Raw genomic sequence first — 16,507 nt, forward strand, 5'->3', positions numbered from 1 at the left:
GCCAGTGGCTGCCATAATTCAGCCTGGAGCACATACCTTAGTCCTCCCATTTATATGTTCGGATAACGCATTCTTTTTTCGGATTAATAACTGTAATGCAGCTAAAATCCGACAACAATCCCTCTCCGAATTTCAACTGAAAAGTTGGCTGTTCTCTAGTAAATGGAATGCTTCATGTAAATGTAGTTAAAAATCATCAGATAAATTCAACTTTCGACAAAATCAGATGGAATTCAAAATATAAAAAAAGACAAATTTCTAAATTTCGGAGACTACAGAAAATTCTAAACGATTTTCAATGATCAAGAGATTGAAATGCGACCTCAGTCCGGAGCTGACAACCTGCCTGAAGTTGTCGGACATGGACCGATCCGACTGTTGCCGGATCAAAGAACCCATTCCCTATGATGGCGAGTGCTTCTTGAAGGACATTGGCAAGGAGCTGTCCAAGCTCTACCGTCGCCATGACCGCATGTTCGACAAGCGCCGGCGCATCATGGAGATGGCCATGCCCCGCCATCGGAAATGTCGTTACGTCCCCAAGTGCGCGTGTCAGTTCAGCAAAACGATCGATATTGTCCACGCCGATCAGCCGAGCTACACGCGCACGGAGCAGCTGGCCCTTCCCACGGTGCGGCGGCTGCTTAACCGCCGGCAGCTTGCCCTCAGCACGGGCGACTCGATCGGTGAATCGATTTTGAATCGGCTGCTCCGCTATAGCTACCTCTCGCTCTACAGTCGTCTGACGAACATACAGCCGTTGAAGAAACCGTAAGTCCCTCCCGGTCCCTTAACTGCCCGATTCTAATACTCTTTTCCTTCTCCGGCGTAGAGTGAAGAAGAAGAAGCCTACGAAAAAGCAAAAGATTCGGCAGAACAGATTCTTCGCAAAATTAGCCACACCGAAGGTGGTGCCGACCCCCCCCAAGCCGGTAAGTCATCCAGTCGAAGGGTAAATGATTCAATTCCTAATTACCTTGCCCCTTTCCATCCCTCCCCCGCACAGGAACGACAATTCAAGGAGATGAGTCAGGGTCGCCTCAAGAGACTGTCGCGCCCCAAGCGCTACGTGGACGAGGTCAAGACCCCGTGGGAGCTGACGGAAACAATGCGCAAATACAAGCCGACCAAACGCATCAAGACAATGGCCAAGCCCAATGAGCGCGAGAATGTCCACATTAACGAGAATCCCGAAAAGGTGTCGCCCAATGCACTGACATACAAACGTGGGTACCCATAGTCCTCTACTTTCTGCCCCTTTCTGATCATTCTCATGTCTTCCAGCGAGTGCCCGCATCAAGGAGATGTCCCAGCCGCTCACGATGCACGAAGCGAATACGGTGCCGGCGGACATCAAGGAGGATCCGTTTGCCATCGCCCCAAATGCCCTCAAGTACAAGGCCTCGTCCCGCATCAAGGAGCTGGCCGAGCCGAAGGAGTTCGAGAATACCCACATACGCGAGAATCCGTTCGCCATCTCGCCGGCAGCGCTCAAGGCCAAGGCCACGCCACGCCTCATCGCCCTGGCCAAGCCCAAGGGCGGCTAAGGATTGGGGGAAACAAGCTCTTTCATCGTTTCAGATATTACTTTTTTGGCCTATCCACGTTTCGCATCGTTTGGTCAACTGCCGTTTAGGATTAAAAGTTTATTTAAATATTTATTCAAATGCGTGATCGGGGCAATGGCAGGTCACAGGGATCTGGTCACAGGATTACAGTGCACTGTGGCCTGTCTTTAGCCCGGTAGACTTCATTCCCAGTTGCAGCTGAACTGCTGTCTCGGCTGGGAGAGTTGCTCCAGACGCGGCGTCAACTTGGCCCGCATCGCGCTGCGTCGCACTGTGAACGGCTTCCGCCGGATAGTGGTGTCCTCCCTCAGCTTTGGAGCGGCCAGGTTGTACAGCCGCAGAGTTAGATGTCCGGGGCGGAATCCTTTGCGTGTCGATCTTACCTGGATATCCGAGTATTCCACAACAGCGGGTGTCCTCTTTCTGGGCACTGCCAATAGGTTAATGCGCTCAGTGGCTATGAAGGGCGATCATATCATGGGTCTTAGTCGTAAAATTCTTTGGCTATTGCTTACCTTTGTAGGTCAATGCCCGTTGAGCCACGCTGAAGGGATTGTACAGTTTTTCGATGGATGGCATCCTGCTTTTGGCCAAAAGCGTCAGACGATCGCTGGCCTTAAAGGTCCGCATCGGCCAGGTGAGATGCCATGGCGGCCTGGTATTCAAAACCTTGGGCGACTGCTTGGCTTTGGCCAGCTCCTGGAGACGCTTGGAGACATTGGAAATATGGGATGTAGCACTCGCATTTGGACGCAAACAGTGGGACATATTAAAAAGGCGTGACGTGGCACTTAAATTATGACGCGAACTATCACGGAATGAGGACTCAAAATGTCGGCGTGGAGCTGTTGAATGGTGGGAGAAGGAGGAATTGGGACGGACACTCGCAGCGGACCCCTTCTGGGAAACTTTTGGGTTAATGCTAGTTGTGCTGGTCCTCCATTTGGGGAAACTTTTCTGGGAAACTTTTGGGTTTACGCTAGTAGTGCTGGTCCTCCGTTTGGAGCCGCCTTCCAAACGCTTCCCGTAAACGGAAAGCCCCTTTGATTCATCGCTGTAAAAGTCCATTAATTTATTCCTTATAGCGATCGCAATCCGACTGCCAACTATGCCAACTATGTACTCACGACTGCTTGTCCAATGCCTTAGACAACTCCAAGGTGTGATACTTGTAGAACAGCTGGCGGATCAGCTGCTCGTCCAACGACAAAAGCTTCGACTTTTGGCTTGAAAGAACAGGAGCTTGGCTAAACATTTCCCGGTGGCACGACATAACAAAGAGCAACTAAAACAGAATCTCACGAGTAATGTTTTGTTTTTTTTTTTTCTTTTTCTTTGTTTTACTTAAAATTTAGACAGCTCTTGAACTGACAATGACTTTTAAACCATAATTAATGTAGATTTGAATTTATTGTTATCATATCTCGTGCTCTACGTCGGAGCCTCGAGTAGAGTGGAAAGCCACTCAAAGCTATCTCTTAAATTGCTTAAGCGATATCATCTCGGGTTAATCTTTTAACAATTGGAAGGGGAAAAATAATACATAATTACATCATAATCGGGGATCAATCGGCCAATCGGTAAAACTAAGGGAAAAACAGGGCGGGGTGTATTGGACTAAACTTAAATATTCGCCAGAAATAATACTCATTGAAAACATGGGAGGGACAAATAAGGAAACAGCATACTATACGGGAGGGGCGGAGAAACTAAAAACGAATGCAAATCATATGTTCTTTTAACAATTCAAATTTCGCTGCGGCAACAACACACAAAAAGAAAACTGTCTATTGTCTATATAGTAAGTGCGGGCCATGGGGGCCAATGTTGTTGCCGGTTGCTGAGGAGTCTGATTCCTGTGCGGATCGGTCTCTGCCTGCTTCCAATCTCTAGTGCAAATTGGCGATGACGGCACGGGTGAAGTCCATTGTGGTGGATTGTCCACCCAGATCCTTGGTGCGCACCTTGCCGTCGTTGAGCACCTTGTTTATGGCATTGAATATGACCTCGCTGTAGGTGGGCAAGTTGATGTGGCGCAGCAGCTTCACGCCGCACAGCATCATGGCCGTTGGATTGGCCACATTCTTGCCCACAGCACCGGCGAAGGTGTGACGTGCACCCTAAGAAAAGCAATCAAATCATTACTAAGAACACACAGTTATTGAGGGAGACTCACAGGCTCGAACACAACCGTCTCCGCTGAGTAGGAGGCACCAGCAACAACACCAGCACCGCCCACCAAACCAGAGGCCAGATTATCCACAATGGCACCATACAGATTGGGGGTTACCATCACATCGAACTGATTCGGATTGGACACCATCTGCATGGTTGTGTTGTCCACAATCATCTTCTCGAACTGGATGCGGGGATACAGCTTGGCGACGTCTTCGCAACACCTCAGGAAAAGGCCGTCGCCCAGCTTCATGATGTTGGCCTTGTGCACGGCAGTGACCTTCTTGCGCTGATTCTTGGTGGCATAGTCGAAGGCGAACTTGGCAATGCGCATCGACTTCTTGGCAGTGATGATCTTCAGGCACTCCACAATGCCGGGCACCGACTCGTGCTCCAGCGCCGAGTACTCGCCCTCCGTCTGCTCACGGATGATGACCACGTCGATGTCGGTATGGCGCGTCTTAATGCCGGGCAAGCTGCGCACATGCACCACATTTGCGTAAAGGTCCAGATCGTTACGCAGCTTCATGTTCAGGGTTTGCAAGTCACCCACATTGCTGTAGTCGGGAGTAGCCAGAATGCCCTGCGATAACGGAGGGAATATTGCAATAATCAGCAATGTTATCTCCTCTGCTAGATTTAACAGGAGCACCCACCTTTATGCAGACTTTGTTCTTCTGGATGGAGGCCACCACATCCTCCAGCTTGGCACTCAGCACAGGGTTGATCTCCGACAGGAAGTAGGACTCGAAGTCCACGGGCACATTGGCTGCCTAAATAAAGAAAAGCCAACTTGGATAGCAAACATTTTGAGAAGAGGCAAGGCTAAAGGTTTACCTTGAAGACTTCCTGCAGGGCATAGACGATCTCGGGACCCACACCATCGCCGGGAATCAGTGTACAGGTGGTTCTATTGGCTCCATAGGTTGCATCCTGTATTTTATGTCCAGTACGAACCTTTTCGAGTGTCGCTGAGGTGTGTACACTACGTGCAGCCGCCGCCTAAGGATATTGAAAAAAAAAATCAAATAGTTAATCCATCTTCTTTCGAGGATTATAACCTCAAATACTGTCATCTTCATATTCGCACACAGCGAGGGCCAGCAGCAGCCACCGCAGCACAGGCAGAATCGGCGCCTGCTGCTGCTTGCCCAAGTGTTTATGTAAGACCTCGCTCGAAGCGGGGGAGGTTCACCTGCAAAACGGTGCGTCCTAGGGTTCTGGCCAGCATTGACATGTTCCTCGTTAGCTTTCGCGTTACGACAGTTGTGTGGGCAAATTTTAAATTGACAAAAGGCTAACGCACTCGAAATTTTCGTGGATATTTTTTTGCAACCGAAAATTTCAATAAAAACCAATCGACCAGCTGATTGACTCGCCAGGGGTGCAATCAGTACCGCGCTGTCCATATGCTGCTGCGGGGTTGCACAGCAATCGGTTATCGATTGACGATTGATCTTTGGCGGGCAATTTTGAAATTTCGTCCTATGTACGCATTATCAAAGGGGAATTTATATTTGACTGGCTTTAAGAGGGTTACATGATGTGTCTTGTTAAGCTATCATCAGCTTTATAGAAACAAGTTGTATGGAATAAAAGAAATATATTTTTCTCGGGTAAGGTGGTTCGATTGAAGTATCCTTTAAAAACAAGAAGAAACTGCATCTGATTGGGCCCCCAAATTGCGGATCCTAACATTTATGTCCTTTCTCTAAATATAATTGGTATATTTGAAGCTAAAACAATCGTTTACAAATATATATATACGTTATAATTTTTTTAAGTTCTGCTGCTTTGTTTTGTTCTCTTGTAGGAATTTTAAATATTGCTTTGCATCTTTTTTATCTAATTATCTTTTGAGTTGCATTTCTTCAGCTCCTGAACTAAAAACAAATCAAATCGGGTTTGGTTAGAGGTAGGAAACATAATCTACAAATACACGACACCGCTGGCGGCGGCATGGGACATCAGTGTGTTGGCCGCCTGCTGCATCTCCAGCATGAGGCGGACCTCCTTCATCCATTCGCCAGCGACCTTGCGTGGCGCACCCTGTAGCAGGTTCAAATACTTCAATGCCAGCAGGAAGTTGCTGCGATCCACGTAGTACCTAGAAGACCACAGAATTAATCAGAAATGGAGCGCAAAGAGAGCTAAAAGATGGCCTCACCTGGCCCTGTTCAGTATGTCATAGGTGTCCAATTTGCTGTAATCGAAGGGTTTGTCGTTGAGTTCGTCCGTGGAGATGGGATTATCGGCTCGCATGATAAATATCGATTGCACATAAGACAGCACATAGATGGGCAGACTGGCCCCCTCCTCTGGCACCAAGGCTAGCCTCCGGGCCACACGCTCCACGCTGAGGAAACGCTCACGCAGCGCATCCTCGGGATAGACGCCGCGCTCTCGGGCTTCTTTCGGCATGCTCTCCAACACGGCTGCCACCAGATCGTCGCCCTCTGAAAAAGGGATGCTCATAAGAATGAAAGGAATCAATTCACTTCGATTTAAACTTACGTGACACCTTCGCAATGGCTTTGATCTCGTTCTGAAGTGGACGCAGCTTGTCTTTGTAGCTGACGCCTGGGGTAGCATTGCGGACAGAAGCCCACAGGGCCTGGCAGGCAGCCCACAAGGCCTGGGACTGGTTGGCCGTACGCTCGGCATCGGCGCGGTCTGCGAAATATAGGAACAAAAGTAGGTGAGCAGATGATTTAAGGACTCCTTACGAACGGGTTAAGTGTGGGCCAAGTATACCTTGAAACTCGTCCTCTATCTCTACACAAGCGCAGCATGATTTAAAGGATTAAACAAGGTTATATTTCTAGCAGGGGATCTAGCCAAACCCCAGCCCAAGATACCCCACAACCCTCGGTCTTACAACTCACCCGCCAGGGCAGCATCCATGCCGCGAAGCTTGCCCAGCATAGTGGCCAGCTGCAGCTTGTAGTTGGCCTTCTCGATAGCCAGCTTGTCGTCCAGCTCACGCTTGAAGCTGCGCGTCAGATCCGATTCGCGCTGGGCCACAATGTCCTTGATGTGGTCGGCATGGGCCTCAGCCTGCTTCTTGAGCTGCATACGCAGCTGCTTGTCGGACTCGGCATTGATGTGGAAGATCTTCTTCTGGTTTTCCACAGCCAGCTTGCGACGCTCCGCCTCCAGGTGGTAGTCTAGCTGGGCGCGCAGGGCCTCCGAATCGTTGTCGCCACGCACAGAGTCGATGGCGCGCTTGAGACGCAGCTCGCCGTCGGTTTGCAGGCGCTGCAGCTCCTTCTGGTAGGCCAGGACATGGGTGTAGGCGTGTAGAATGAAGAGATCGAGATCCTCCTTGGACAGATTTAGCTTCTTATCGGAGAGCTTAAGGCCGGGGAAGATGGCTTCGATTTCATCGATGAAATAGTTGCGAGCCTGTTCCACATTGCGCCAATACTTGTCCGACACACTCGCCGTATCCTTGTGCCTGTACAGTTCATCCTTGACGTTGGCTATATGATCCACCAGCTTCTTGATCTTGTTGCGGACAGACTCCACCTTCTTGTGGTTCTCTGCTGTGGCCACTTCGCTCAGGGCAATCTCACAGGCCACTGTCCAGAAAAAGGAAAACTGACATAGATTGCTAAAAACTTATTTCATTATTTGTTTTATTACCAATCTTTTCCTGAGCCTCGCGGGCTGCTCGCTCTGCTGTGGATACTGCTGTATCCCGGGCACTGGCACGGTTCCTCAGGGTCGTCCACAGCGTGTTCTCGCCCGTCTCCACAGCCCTGTCGACCACACGACGCACGTCCTCATTGAAGCTGCAAAGGAAAACAATCAGACTCAAAATGGAACAACCCCTGGTTTATTTTAACTCACCCCTTGAGCACTGTAATGGCAGCATTGTATTCCTTGACAGCCAGCTTGGCCGACAACTCAATGGCCTTTTCCAGCTCGACGACCTCCTTGGGCAGCGGCAGGGGGACCTTGGGTGCGGGCTTGGGCGCGGCAGCTGGCTGGGGCGCAGGAGCAGCATCGGGCTTGGCAGTTTTCGTTTCAATTTTCGCTGCTGGTGCAGCGGCGGGTTTCTTGGCCTCGGGAGCTTCACTCTTCAGAGGCTGCACCTTGGGCTCCGGACTCTTGGGCTTGTCGCTGTTGCTGCCACCACCGAACAGGCCCGTCACCTTGGAGGTCACAGAGTTCACCGAGGAGCTGACCGTGTCGTAGCCAGACTTCACCTTGTCGAATTGGTCGTTGACACTCTGCGTGATTCCCTTGAATGGTGGCTCCTCCTGAAGCGCCACTTTGATCACCGCCTCGGCCCCGGGCACTTTCTTCTCCACCATTTTTCGGAAGTCATCGTCATACCTGTACGAAAATGGGCCTTTTTATTGGGGCTGTACGCAGGACTAAGAATTGGAATACTCACTTGGCGTAGGTGATTACACCGCCGACAGCAGCCAGGGGAGCGATCAAGACCAAATACTTGCCGAAGCCAGCTTCTCGCATATGTGGCGGCGGTGGTAGACCCTGCCCATTGCCTTGTCCACTTCTGCTGCTGCCTTCTTCCCTTCTGCTGCTGCTGTAATGCCTGCCATTTTTTGTTGTTTGCAGGGAGCGCTAACAGAAACCGAAAGTAGAGACAAGAGGTATTTGTATTCCATTACTTTTAGCACATCCACGTCGCGTGACCAGCCCCTCCCGGCGACCCAGAGCCACCGCAACCACAGCTCAAACAAAGTTCAGCTGGAATTTTGGAGATTTTCGCATATTTCCTGCTTTTGGTAGATGACATAACCAGCGCTTCTTGTATATTTTGCAATTGGGCTTGTTAGTGGGTGCGGGAGCGGGTGTCGGGGCGAGAGAACGGTCGAGTCGGTGCGGAGCAACGTGACGATCGATTTTCGTCGGTCGTGTTATCACATAACTCACCTGCAAGGCGCACTTGCACTGATCTCGAACCGCTAGCCGATACATGATTTGATTATGGAATATTTGTTGAATTTCGCTCTAGCTTGGTGCCCCTGCTCCCGTATTTATGGCCGGCGGCGTGAACTAATTTTCCTGCCCGATTCTTCTCTCCGTTCAATACTCTGGACCTCTCCAATGCTCAGGTGTCCGCGTTGATTGGTGAATGGCAAGCGGCAGAGAAATATAGTCTCTGCCATACAGTGTGTTCAATATTCCTTACAATGTTATTGTTGAAATGTTCTCGGCAGCACTAAAATTTTGTCTTTCTTTTGGTATTGACGTGACAGTTTTAAAACCACATCAAATATTTGCCAAAAATATGATTAAAAATTGTTACAGTGTGAACGGCATCATTCGTTGTGAACGGCAAACAGCTGATTGGTGTTACGCGACGATTGACTTGATTTTGGAATTGACGGATTTCTGTATTAACCCAGGCAAATGCTGCGAACCCTACTCACAAGCGGTAGGTCCAATGCATCCCAATTGTTATAAGATTACTGATTTTCATTTATGGTTTGTTTTATAGCCCTGCGCGGCGTGTGTCGCGTTCCGCCGGTGGCGCCGCTGGCGCAACAGACACAACGTGCCTGTTTTGGCCAGCTAATGACAATTCAGAAGCAGCCGAGTCTGCTGTCCGCCCATACACTAGCACCAGCCTCGTTGCAGCTGCTTCAGTTGCCCGCTCTGGGAACTCCAGGAACGCCACCCGTACGCAGCGTTACCAAATTCTCGCTCATCAAGGGCAAACGCAAGACGGTGAAGGCAGTGCTGAAGCGCTTCAAGCGTCTCGACTGGGGTGCCTGGATACGCACACACTCCGGCCGCCAGAAGAAGCTGTTCAAGAAGTCCAATGCCCTGCGGCGACGACTACGCCAGCACGTCTTCACCAATGCCTCCCAGAGCTGGCTGCTGGACAAGATGGTCACAGACTACTGGCGCCGGCCCAAGCACTACATCGATGATCCGTACGCACCCTACCACAAACGTGACGAGTACTTTGCCACCAAATCGAAACCATTCAAAGTCTAACGCTTGATTAAATGCAATTATTTCGTTACACACATAACAATTATAACAATTCACGGGAATCATCATGGATTCAGGAAGCAACAACCTTGTTGGTCATGGTGCCCAGACCAACGATCTCTGTTTTGATGACATCGCCGGGCTTGAGGAACTCTGGTGGACTGCGGTGCATTCCCACGCCCTTGGGGGTGCCCGTGACGATAATATCGCCGGGTAGCAAGGTTATTGTCTGAGTCAATCTGTTGATCACATCGTCGAGCTTGAAGATCAGGTTGCACGTGTTGCCGTTCTGCTTCTCAACGCCATTGATCCATGTCTTGAGGTTCAGATCGTACACGTTCTTGACCAGACTCTTGTGCACCACAGCCGGTCCCAGTGGCAGGAATGTATCCATCGACTTGCCAATCAAGAACTGGCCTCCATTGCGCTCCTTCTGCCAGTCGCGCGCCGAAATATCCTGGGCGATGGTATAACCAAAGACGTAGTCCATAGCCTTATCCTTGGGCACATGGCGGGCAACCTTGCCAATGACACAGACCAGCTCCACCTCCCAGTCGATTTTCTGTCGGAATTAAAATGGAATTTTCCACTTGTCTTCTTCTCTTATCGGAGGTTATCTGACACTTTACGTACGTCACTCGCCTTGTGGGCAATCACATTATCTGTGGGCCCCACCAGGGTGTTGTTGAACTTGCTGAAGAACATCGGCTCCTTGGGCGCAGGCTTGTTCTGTTCATCGCAATGGTCCTGGTAGTTCAATCCTACATAAATTCACACAAATTAACACCTGTAGAGCAGAGCTGCCCCTATGCGAATATTTACCAATGCAAATGATCTTGCCGGGATCGGTGAGGGGGGGCAGCAAAGTGACATCATCATTCAGCTCCAGCTTGGGCTGCTTTTGCACCTTCTGGGCCAGCTCTTCGATGTTCGGGTTCTGGGCAATTAACGCCTTCAGATCGCTGGGCACGCCCTCCACTCCTGCCAGCTCCACCAGAGATTTCTGATCGTCGGCAAGCAGGCCAAGGCGCTTAGCAAGGTCACCCTTGCGCAAATATTGTACGAAACGCATTCTGGCAGCTAACATTTATCTCTGGACGGTGTACAGTTTCTCAATTGATTACAAAATTAATATCGATGCTGTTATTGATTAAAAAATTAATATCGATGCTGTTATTGATTATAAATTTAATATCGATGCTGTTATTGATTAAAAAATTAATATCGATGCTGTTATTGATTATAAATTTAATATCGATGCTGTTATTGATTAAAAAATTAATATCGATGCTGTTATTGATTACAAAATTAATATCGATGTTTTTATATCGATGATTATAAAATTATCGATATTCTTCTTGTATCGATACTTTGATGGCATCGTTTTGGTACGGTTTGAGAGCCACTGAAATAGCAAGTATTCAAGCAAAATAAATATCAATTCAATGTTTTGGTCATTAGAGCAGGTTGAGGGCATGCTAAATGTCCTCAAAACCTCGACAGATCGAACTGTTGTGTACAAATGCCTGGTTAAGTTGCGCACAGATCTGGTGAAAGACAAGGATGGAATCGTTTTGTTTCGCACTGCTGGTGGTGTTCCCATAATGGTAAGGTTTGAGAGCCACTGAAATAGTTTTACAAGTTTTGTGTGGGAGAATAATATGGATTTTAAAAATTTAACTGGTCTTGTAGGTTCGCCTGATTACCAAGCTAAATGAAAAGATAATGGAAGTGGTTCTGAGTATATTGGGAAATTGCTGCACGGATGAGCAGGCCTGCATTGAGGTAAGGCCATCATACACACAGTCTCTCCCGAAGTATCTCTTTAATGTTTCGCATTCGCAGGCCGTGGAGTGCAAGGTAATCTCCCCACTGGTTACTATCTTGAAGACTATACCCAATCCTGTGATTCAATGCCGCGCCTGCCGCATGCTGGGAAATCTGGCCAAGAGCAAGAAGGCATCGCAGTTCCTCAACGTACAGTATGCGGCGATTGCTCCGGCCATTTGCCACATTATTGAATCCACAAGTTCTGTTCAAACGCGGATCATGGCCTTTCGCGTCTGCCGCTTCCTGCTGGTCAGCAACCAGTTCTTTAGGCATTTTCTAGCTGCAAACGGATTCGTGCAGATGATGCGCATTTTTGTGGGTGTCATGAAGAACACCGAGGCCCCCAAGGAGCCGCCAGCCCAGGACATTGAGGTGTCGGCGCTGATGGGCCTGAAGCGGAACCAGCACCGCGAGAAATACTTTGAGGAGGTGGCCCGCAATCTGGAGGGCGTGCGGAGCGACATCTTCGACCATCAGATGTTGAAGTACTCGACGCGCAACTGCGACTACGTGCTCCCGAAAGAGAACGAAGCCATCGAGCTGGCGCACGAGATACTGAAATGTCTTGTATTGCTCTCTGCCCAACCGATCGGCCTGAAGGCATGGGAGGTGAGTCCTAATCGGAAACCCTAACTACGAATGAATACTCATACAATCTGCTTACTTTTTAGCCCGTCTCGCGCAGTACTTCGCTGGCATCGATTGTCTACTTTGCGAAGGAGGACAGCGATCAGCGAGCTTCTGCATTGAAAATTCTTTCAAACTTCTGCAAGGATCCCTGCGCCTTCTACATGCTGAGCACGGCGGATGCGATTGTGGCTGCCTGCGAGATGCTCATGGCTGTTAACATGGCCAAGCCGTTGACAGAGAGTGAGAGCCGGCATTGCATAAACATAGTATCGACGCTGTCGACGGATGCCTGTAGTCGCTCGAAAATCCGACGCTGTGGAGCTCTGCGCAAACTGGTGGCCATGATCCGGGAGTCGCACTCCCAGAGCGAGCGCTCATCGCTGTTTCACATTTTCAACAACTTTCAATATGACAACTTGAGCATGGAGCTGTTGCTCTATGAGGGTCTGGTGCCCTTGCTGGTGAGGGAGCTGAACGATTATCTGGTCAGTGATGATGAGCATCATAAGCGTCGACGCGAAGAGCGGCTGCAGGGTGGAAAGAAGCGTAAAATAACCGAACTACCCACACAGGAAACCACAATAAAGGTGATTATCTTTAAATCGAACCCATAATACGTAATATTCACCTTTGTTCTCTTGGCAGTTTGCGAAAACCCTCGATTCCTCGGACTTCGATTCGCCCAGCAGCTCGCCGCGCTCCTTTCGCACCACCAGCCCGTGCAGCTCGCGCAGCATGTCCCCATCCTCGAATCTGTTGCCCAATGATGACGATGACAACTATTCGCCCACTTGCAGCGACGATGAGGACGAAGATGACAATTCCACGACCAACAATGAGACGCGAGAGCGACGCATAGCCGCCAATCGGGCCCAGGCCTCGAATGTCTTGGATATCTTAAAGTTAATTGAGGACGGTACCGAACCCATTGACGACACGTTGTCCGATAAGGAAGACGTTGAAGAACTCAGCTCAGATGTGCCGCCTCTAATGTCTCAATTCCGACATCAGGCTGGCGACACCATAGACATCATTGAGAATCTCCTGTATCGCATTACCCTGATGCTGAATAAGCGAGTGGAGCTGGGCAAGCCGGAGACACTGGATACGCTGATAAGGGCAATCAATTTGTTTGGTGCCAACAACAACTTTGCCAATGCCCTAACAAATATTCTGCTGTGAGTACAATCTCTATCTTAAAGCGTACAACTCACTAAAACTCAATGTTTCTCTTTCAGGGAGAGCCAGTTCTTTGCCCAGATCATCAAACATGGCGTGGTCCATCAACTGTACCAGCTCACAAAACTGGAAGAGGTATTGTACATCTTAGTCGGCAATATTCGAACACATACCCATAGCTATCTTTGTATCTTTTGGTTGTAGATGCGCAAAGATGGCTTTTCGTTTCTGGAAACGCTTACCAACGTGGGCGAATCGAATTATGGCAAAGAGGAGCTGGTTCGACTCTTGCGCTGCGACGATCCCAATGCCCAGCAACGTGCTGCCATATCCGTGGCGTACATCATCAAAAGCCCCCGTCTGCTTTACCAGTTTCTCTACGACGGCAATGCCTTGAACCTGCTCTTTGAGCTGCTGCTACGCAAGAAAAGCGAGGATCTGTATGCGGAAGAGGCAGCTGATGCTGTGACATCCATGTCGCGCTATACTCTGGGCATCTCTTTGCCCGAAGCCGATCCTGTGGAGAGCACAGCTGGCATCTGCACTCTGCAGTTAAATGATTTATTGCCCATGCATGAGAACTGCGATATGCGATTTATTGTAAATAGAGAAGATGACACTACCCTTAGTATTGGCTTTAACAAGCAGCTGCTGTGCGAGAGCAGTGAGGTCTTCAATCGGATGCTCAACAGCGACTTCCGCGAGGGCCATCATGGCGAGATCCAGCTGCAGGACTATACGGCATGCGGTCTGCGCTATTTTCTGCATTTAATTGGCTGCCACGAGCAGCACTTGGCCCAGCCAAATTACTCCGCCCTGATCCAGGCATTCGAGATGTCCCGCGTGTACATTATACCCGAATTGGAGGTGATTTTGCAACAGCGTCTCGTCCAGTTCCTAGATGCCCACAACTGTCTGCGTCTGCTCGAGTGGGCCCTGAAGAACTACCACGCTGAGCTAACGGAGACGGCCATCAGCTTCTATCTCTCCTCGCCACTGCCCACGCAAGAGAAGCTATTGCTTTTCCGTGCCGCCGAGGACTCGACCTATGCCAGCGAATGGTTCCAGCTGCTCAACGATGCGGTCTTCGAGAGGTGCCGCAGCACCGGCTACTAAACCACCTCCATTCTGTGATTGTTTTATCTTTTTGAGTTCTGTCTTTTGTGATGTGTGTTATATATATATATTCTTAGTGCATGTTTGTGTTTGTGACCCATTCCAGGATAGACAGGCAGACCTGCATGCATTTTACTCAATTTTATTAGCCACAGCCCTAGCCAAGTATCTTCAAACTGCTCCAGTAAATGTTTAGACTACCAACTACACTACCCGATCTTTTGCTCGCTTGTTTCGTATGTGGGCATCGCACAGAAGCGCAGGGTTAGCCAGTCAACGAGAGGCGTGGGGCAGAGCCAAAAGAGCCAGCGATACACACGATATCGCCAGGGCTCGTGTATGTACAGCGCCGATGGTTGTGTGCTCGTCAGGGCATCCTGGAACTTGGCCAGCAGCGCCTCATCCTTCAGCTGATTGGGCGCCTTGTAGCCCGACACGATCTTCAGATATCCATTGAACTGCTCAAAGTAGACGTCGTAGTGGGCGTGCTGCTCCGCGCTGAAGCCCTCACGCATCCGCTGGGCGTGCTGCTGCTGCCGGGCCGCTATGTTGCTGTCGAGCACAAAGGAGCCCGGTATAAAGTTGACCACCTCCAAGCCGTACTGCTGCAGTTCTATGCGCAGGGAGTCGGTCCAGAAGCGCAGGGCCGCCTTGGAGGCGGCGTAGGGAGCGAGGGCCGGCAGGGCCTGCAGACCACAGTGACTGGTCACGTTGATGATCCTTCCCCGCTGCTGCCTCAGCAGCGGCAACAGCTGGCGCGTCAATCGCATGGTGCCCAGGAGATTGCAGTTGATCTGCATCTCAATTTGTTCGGGCACCTGCCACTCGAACTCCCCGAAGCACATGACGCCCGCATTGTTCACGAGAGCCGTCAGCTGGTAGCTCGTGTCCTCTGCCAGTATGTCCTGGAGTCTGTCATGCACCAGCCGTATGGAGCACGGCTGCAGCAGATCCAGCTCTAAGGTGTGCATTCGCCTGCGTTCGTCGCCCTGCGAACTCAACTGCTGGAGCAAACGGGCCCCATCCGACTTGAGGTTGTGGCAGCAGGAGACGACCGTCATGGAGAGCACATTGTGGCAGTAGACAGCCAGGCAGTGGCTGTGCGAGAAAGTCGGCTATTAATTCTGTGGGTATGCCGATGATTATCCATTAGCTTACCCCAAGCCCGAGTCACAGCCCGTGATGAGTATTACATTTCGGCCATCGACCGGTAGCTGGCTACGACCCAGGCCCAAGGTGCGTCGCAGGGCGCGTAAGAGGTGGCTACTGCTCATTGCGCCAGCTCTCGTATAACTGAAACAAAGACGCTGAAATTCTGACTCTGAAAATAATGCAAGCCAGGCAAACCCGAAAATGAATATATGTATACACGATACGTACGTATGTAACCATTATCTGCGGCCCGGCCTAATGGACGGCAGGGGAACGTTCTGTGGCTTACCTGCCGCTTTAGACTGGTCCTCAACACAGCACTGGATGGGCACAGTTTACAGAATGAAGTTAATCATATTCAAACGAGCCCTTTCTCCTGCTAATGACTTTATGGTTTCGCTGTAAGTCTCCCTTTTTTGGGCCACCCTAATTTACCTGATCAGTGTTACCTGCCGATCAGTCGATCCAGGCCCAGCCAGCAAACCCATTTGCAAGTCAAGTGAGCAATACTTTTGCTTCTGGAATAAATTGGATGTACATACTCGAAGAGTATAGGGGCACATTCGATTTGCGGTGAAAGTGGATAGAAGGAAACGTTTCCGACTCCATAAATTGTATATATGTATTCTTGATCAGCATCAATAGTCGGATTGATACACCAATGTCGGTCCGTCTTAGTTCTCAGAGACTATAAGAGCTAGAGCAGGCAAATTTTGTATCCAGACTCCTGATATCACGCTGAAACGCTGACCCAACAAAGGACGAAAATCTGTTGGATCAGCAACGCCTTCCACGCGCTTACTCACTCTCTGTCTCTCTCTCTCACACACTCTTCGTCGTGCAAGGTGTGCGCTCTGGCGGATGGAGCAAGATTTAAGGTCTGA

General features: G+C 49.9%; 8 protein-coding genes across 9 annotated transcripts; 3 read left to right on the forward strand and 5 right to left on the reverse strand.

Annotated features, from left to right (window-relative positions):
• Positions 1 to 263: 263 nt before the first annotated feature.
• Positions 264 to 1,661, forward strand: LOC6588003. Its single transcript, XM_002012781.2, has 4 exons — positions 264 to 771; positions 833 to 932; positions 1,007 to 1,226; positions 1,285 to 1,661. The coding sequence occupies exons 1-4, from the start codon at positions 299 to 301 to the stop codon at positions 1,545 to 1,547; spliced, it is 1,056 nt and encodes a 351-aa protein (XP_002012817.1). The 5' UTR covers positions 264 to 298; the 3' UTR covers positions 1,548 to 1,661.
• LOC6588053 lies at positions 1,632 to 2,893 on the reverse strand. The gene is made up of 3 exons (XM_026990384.1): positions 2,696 to 2,893; positions 2,084 to 2,622; positions 1,632 to 2,025 (listed from the first exon to the last, which is right to left on the reverse strand). The coding sequence occupies exons 1-3, from the start codon at positions 2,839 to 2,841 to the stop codon at positions 1,751 to 1,753; spliced, it is 960 nt and encodes a 319-aa protein (XP_026846185.1). The 5' UTR covers positions 2,842 to 2,893; the 3' UTR covers positions 1,632 to 1,750.
• A 66-nt stretch (positions 2,894 to 2,959) lies between these two features.
• On the reverse strand, positions 2,960 to 5,099 carry LOC6588076 (isocitrate dehydrogenase [NAD] subunit beta, mitochondrial). The gene is made up of 5 exons (XM_002012783.2): positions 4,939 to 5,099; positions 4,581 to 4,745; positions 4,400 to 4,516; positions 3,745 to 4,326; positions 2,960 to 3,688 (listed from the first exon to the last, which is right to left on the reverse strand). Exons 1-5 carry the CDS (start codon positions 4,978 to 4,980, stop codon positions 3,458 to 3,460), a joined length of 1,137 nt encoding a protein of 378 aa, XP_002012819.1. The 5' UTR covers positions 4,981 to 5,099; the 3' UTR covers positions 2,960 to 3,457.
• Positions 5,100 to 5,449: 350 nt separating this feature from the next.
• LOC6587948 (MICOS complex subunit Mic60) lies at positions 5,450 to 8,878 on the reverse strand. 2 transcript variants are annotated; one of them, XM_026984535.1, is made up of 9 exons: positions 8,649 to 8,878; positions 8,146 to 8,336; positions 7,596 to 8,084; positions 7,389 to 7,537; positions 6,629 to 7,324; positions 6,498 to 6,518; positions 6,258 to 6,416; positions 5,911 to 6,199; positions 5,450 to 5,850 (listed from the first exon to the last, which is right to left on the reverse strand). In XM_026984535.1, exons 1-9 carry the CDS (start codon positions 8,691 to 8,693, stop codon positions 5,673 to 5,675), a joined length of 2,217 nt encoding a protein of 738 aa, XP_026840336.1. In that variant the 5' UTR covers positions 8,694 to 8,878; the 3' UTR covers positions 5,450 to 5,672. The 2 variants fall into 2 exon arrangements, with proteins under 2 accessions (XP_026840336.1, XP_002012820.1); XM_002012784.2 differs by lacking the exon at positions 6,498 to 6,518.
• Positions 8,879 to 9,052: 174 nt separating this feature from the next.
• On the forward strand, positions 9,053 to 9,756 carry LOC6588070 (39S ribosomal protein L35, mitochondrial). Its single transcript, XM_002012785.2, has 2 exons — positions 9,053 to 9,153; positions 9,217 to 9,756. The coding sequence occupies exons 1-2, from the start codon at positions 9,129 to 9,131 to the stop codon at positions 9,717 to 9,719; spliced, it is 528 nt and encodes a 175-aa protein (XP_002012821.1). The 5' UTR covers positions 9,053 to 9,128; the 3' UTR covers positions 9,720 to 9,756.
• On the reverse strand, positions 9,717 to 10,824 carry LOC6587953 (fumarylacetoacetate hydrolase domain-containing protein 2). The gene is made up of 3 exons (XM_002012786.2): positions 10,539 to 10,824; positions 10,350 to 10,477; positions 9,717 to 10,278 (listed from the first exon to the last, which is right to left on the reverse strand). Exons 1-3 carry the CDS (start codon positions 10,801 to 10,803, stop codon positions 9,790 to 9,792), a joined length of 882 nt encoding a protein of 293 aa, XP_002012822.2. The 5' UTR covers positions 10,804 to 10,824; the 3' UTR covers positions 9,717 to 9,789.
• Positions 10,825 to 11,161: 337 nt separating this feature from the next.
• Positions 11,162 to 14,680, forward strand: LOC6588066. The gene is made up of 7 exons (XM_002012787.2): positions 11,162 to 11,323; positions 11,409 to 11,501; positions 11,562 to 12,155; positions 12,218 to 12,763; positions 12,822 to 13,354; positions 13,415 to 13,490; positions 13,560 to 14,680. The coding sequence occupies exons 1-7, from the start codon at positions 11,162 to 11,164 to the stop codon at positions 14,469 to 14,471; spliced, it is 2,916 nt and encodes a 971-aa protein (XP_002012823.1). The 3' UTR covers positions 14,472 to 14,680.
• LOC6588197 (D-beta-hydroxybutyrate dehydrogenase, mitochondrial) lies at positions 14,672 to 15,745 on the reverse strand. The gene is made up of 2 exons (XM_002012788.2): positions 15,630 to 15,745; positions 14,672 to 15,569 (listed from the first exon to the last, which is right to left on the reverse strand). Exons 1-2 carry the CDS (start codon positions 15,743 to 15,745, stop codon positions 14,681 to 14,683), a joined length of 1,005 nt encoding a protein of 334 aa, XP_002012824.1. The 3' UTR covers positions 14,672 to 14,680.
• Between the last annotated feature and the right edge of the window lie 762 nt (positions 15,746 to 16,507).

The sequence above is a fragment of the Drosophila persimilis genome, unplaced genomic scaffold (genome assembly GCF_003286085.1).
Source record: "Drosophila persimilis strain 14011-0111.01,24,50 unplaced genomic scaffold, DperRS2 tig00000000-arrow-pilon, whole genome shotgun sequence".
In the NCBI taxonomy this organism is placed as follows: Eukaryota; Metazoa; Arthropoda; class Insecta; order Diptera; family Drosophilidae; genus Drosophila; species Drosophila persimilis.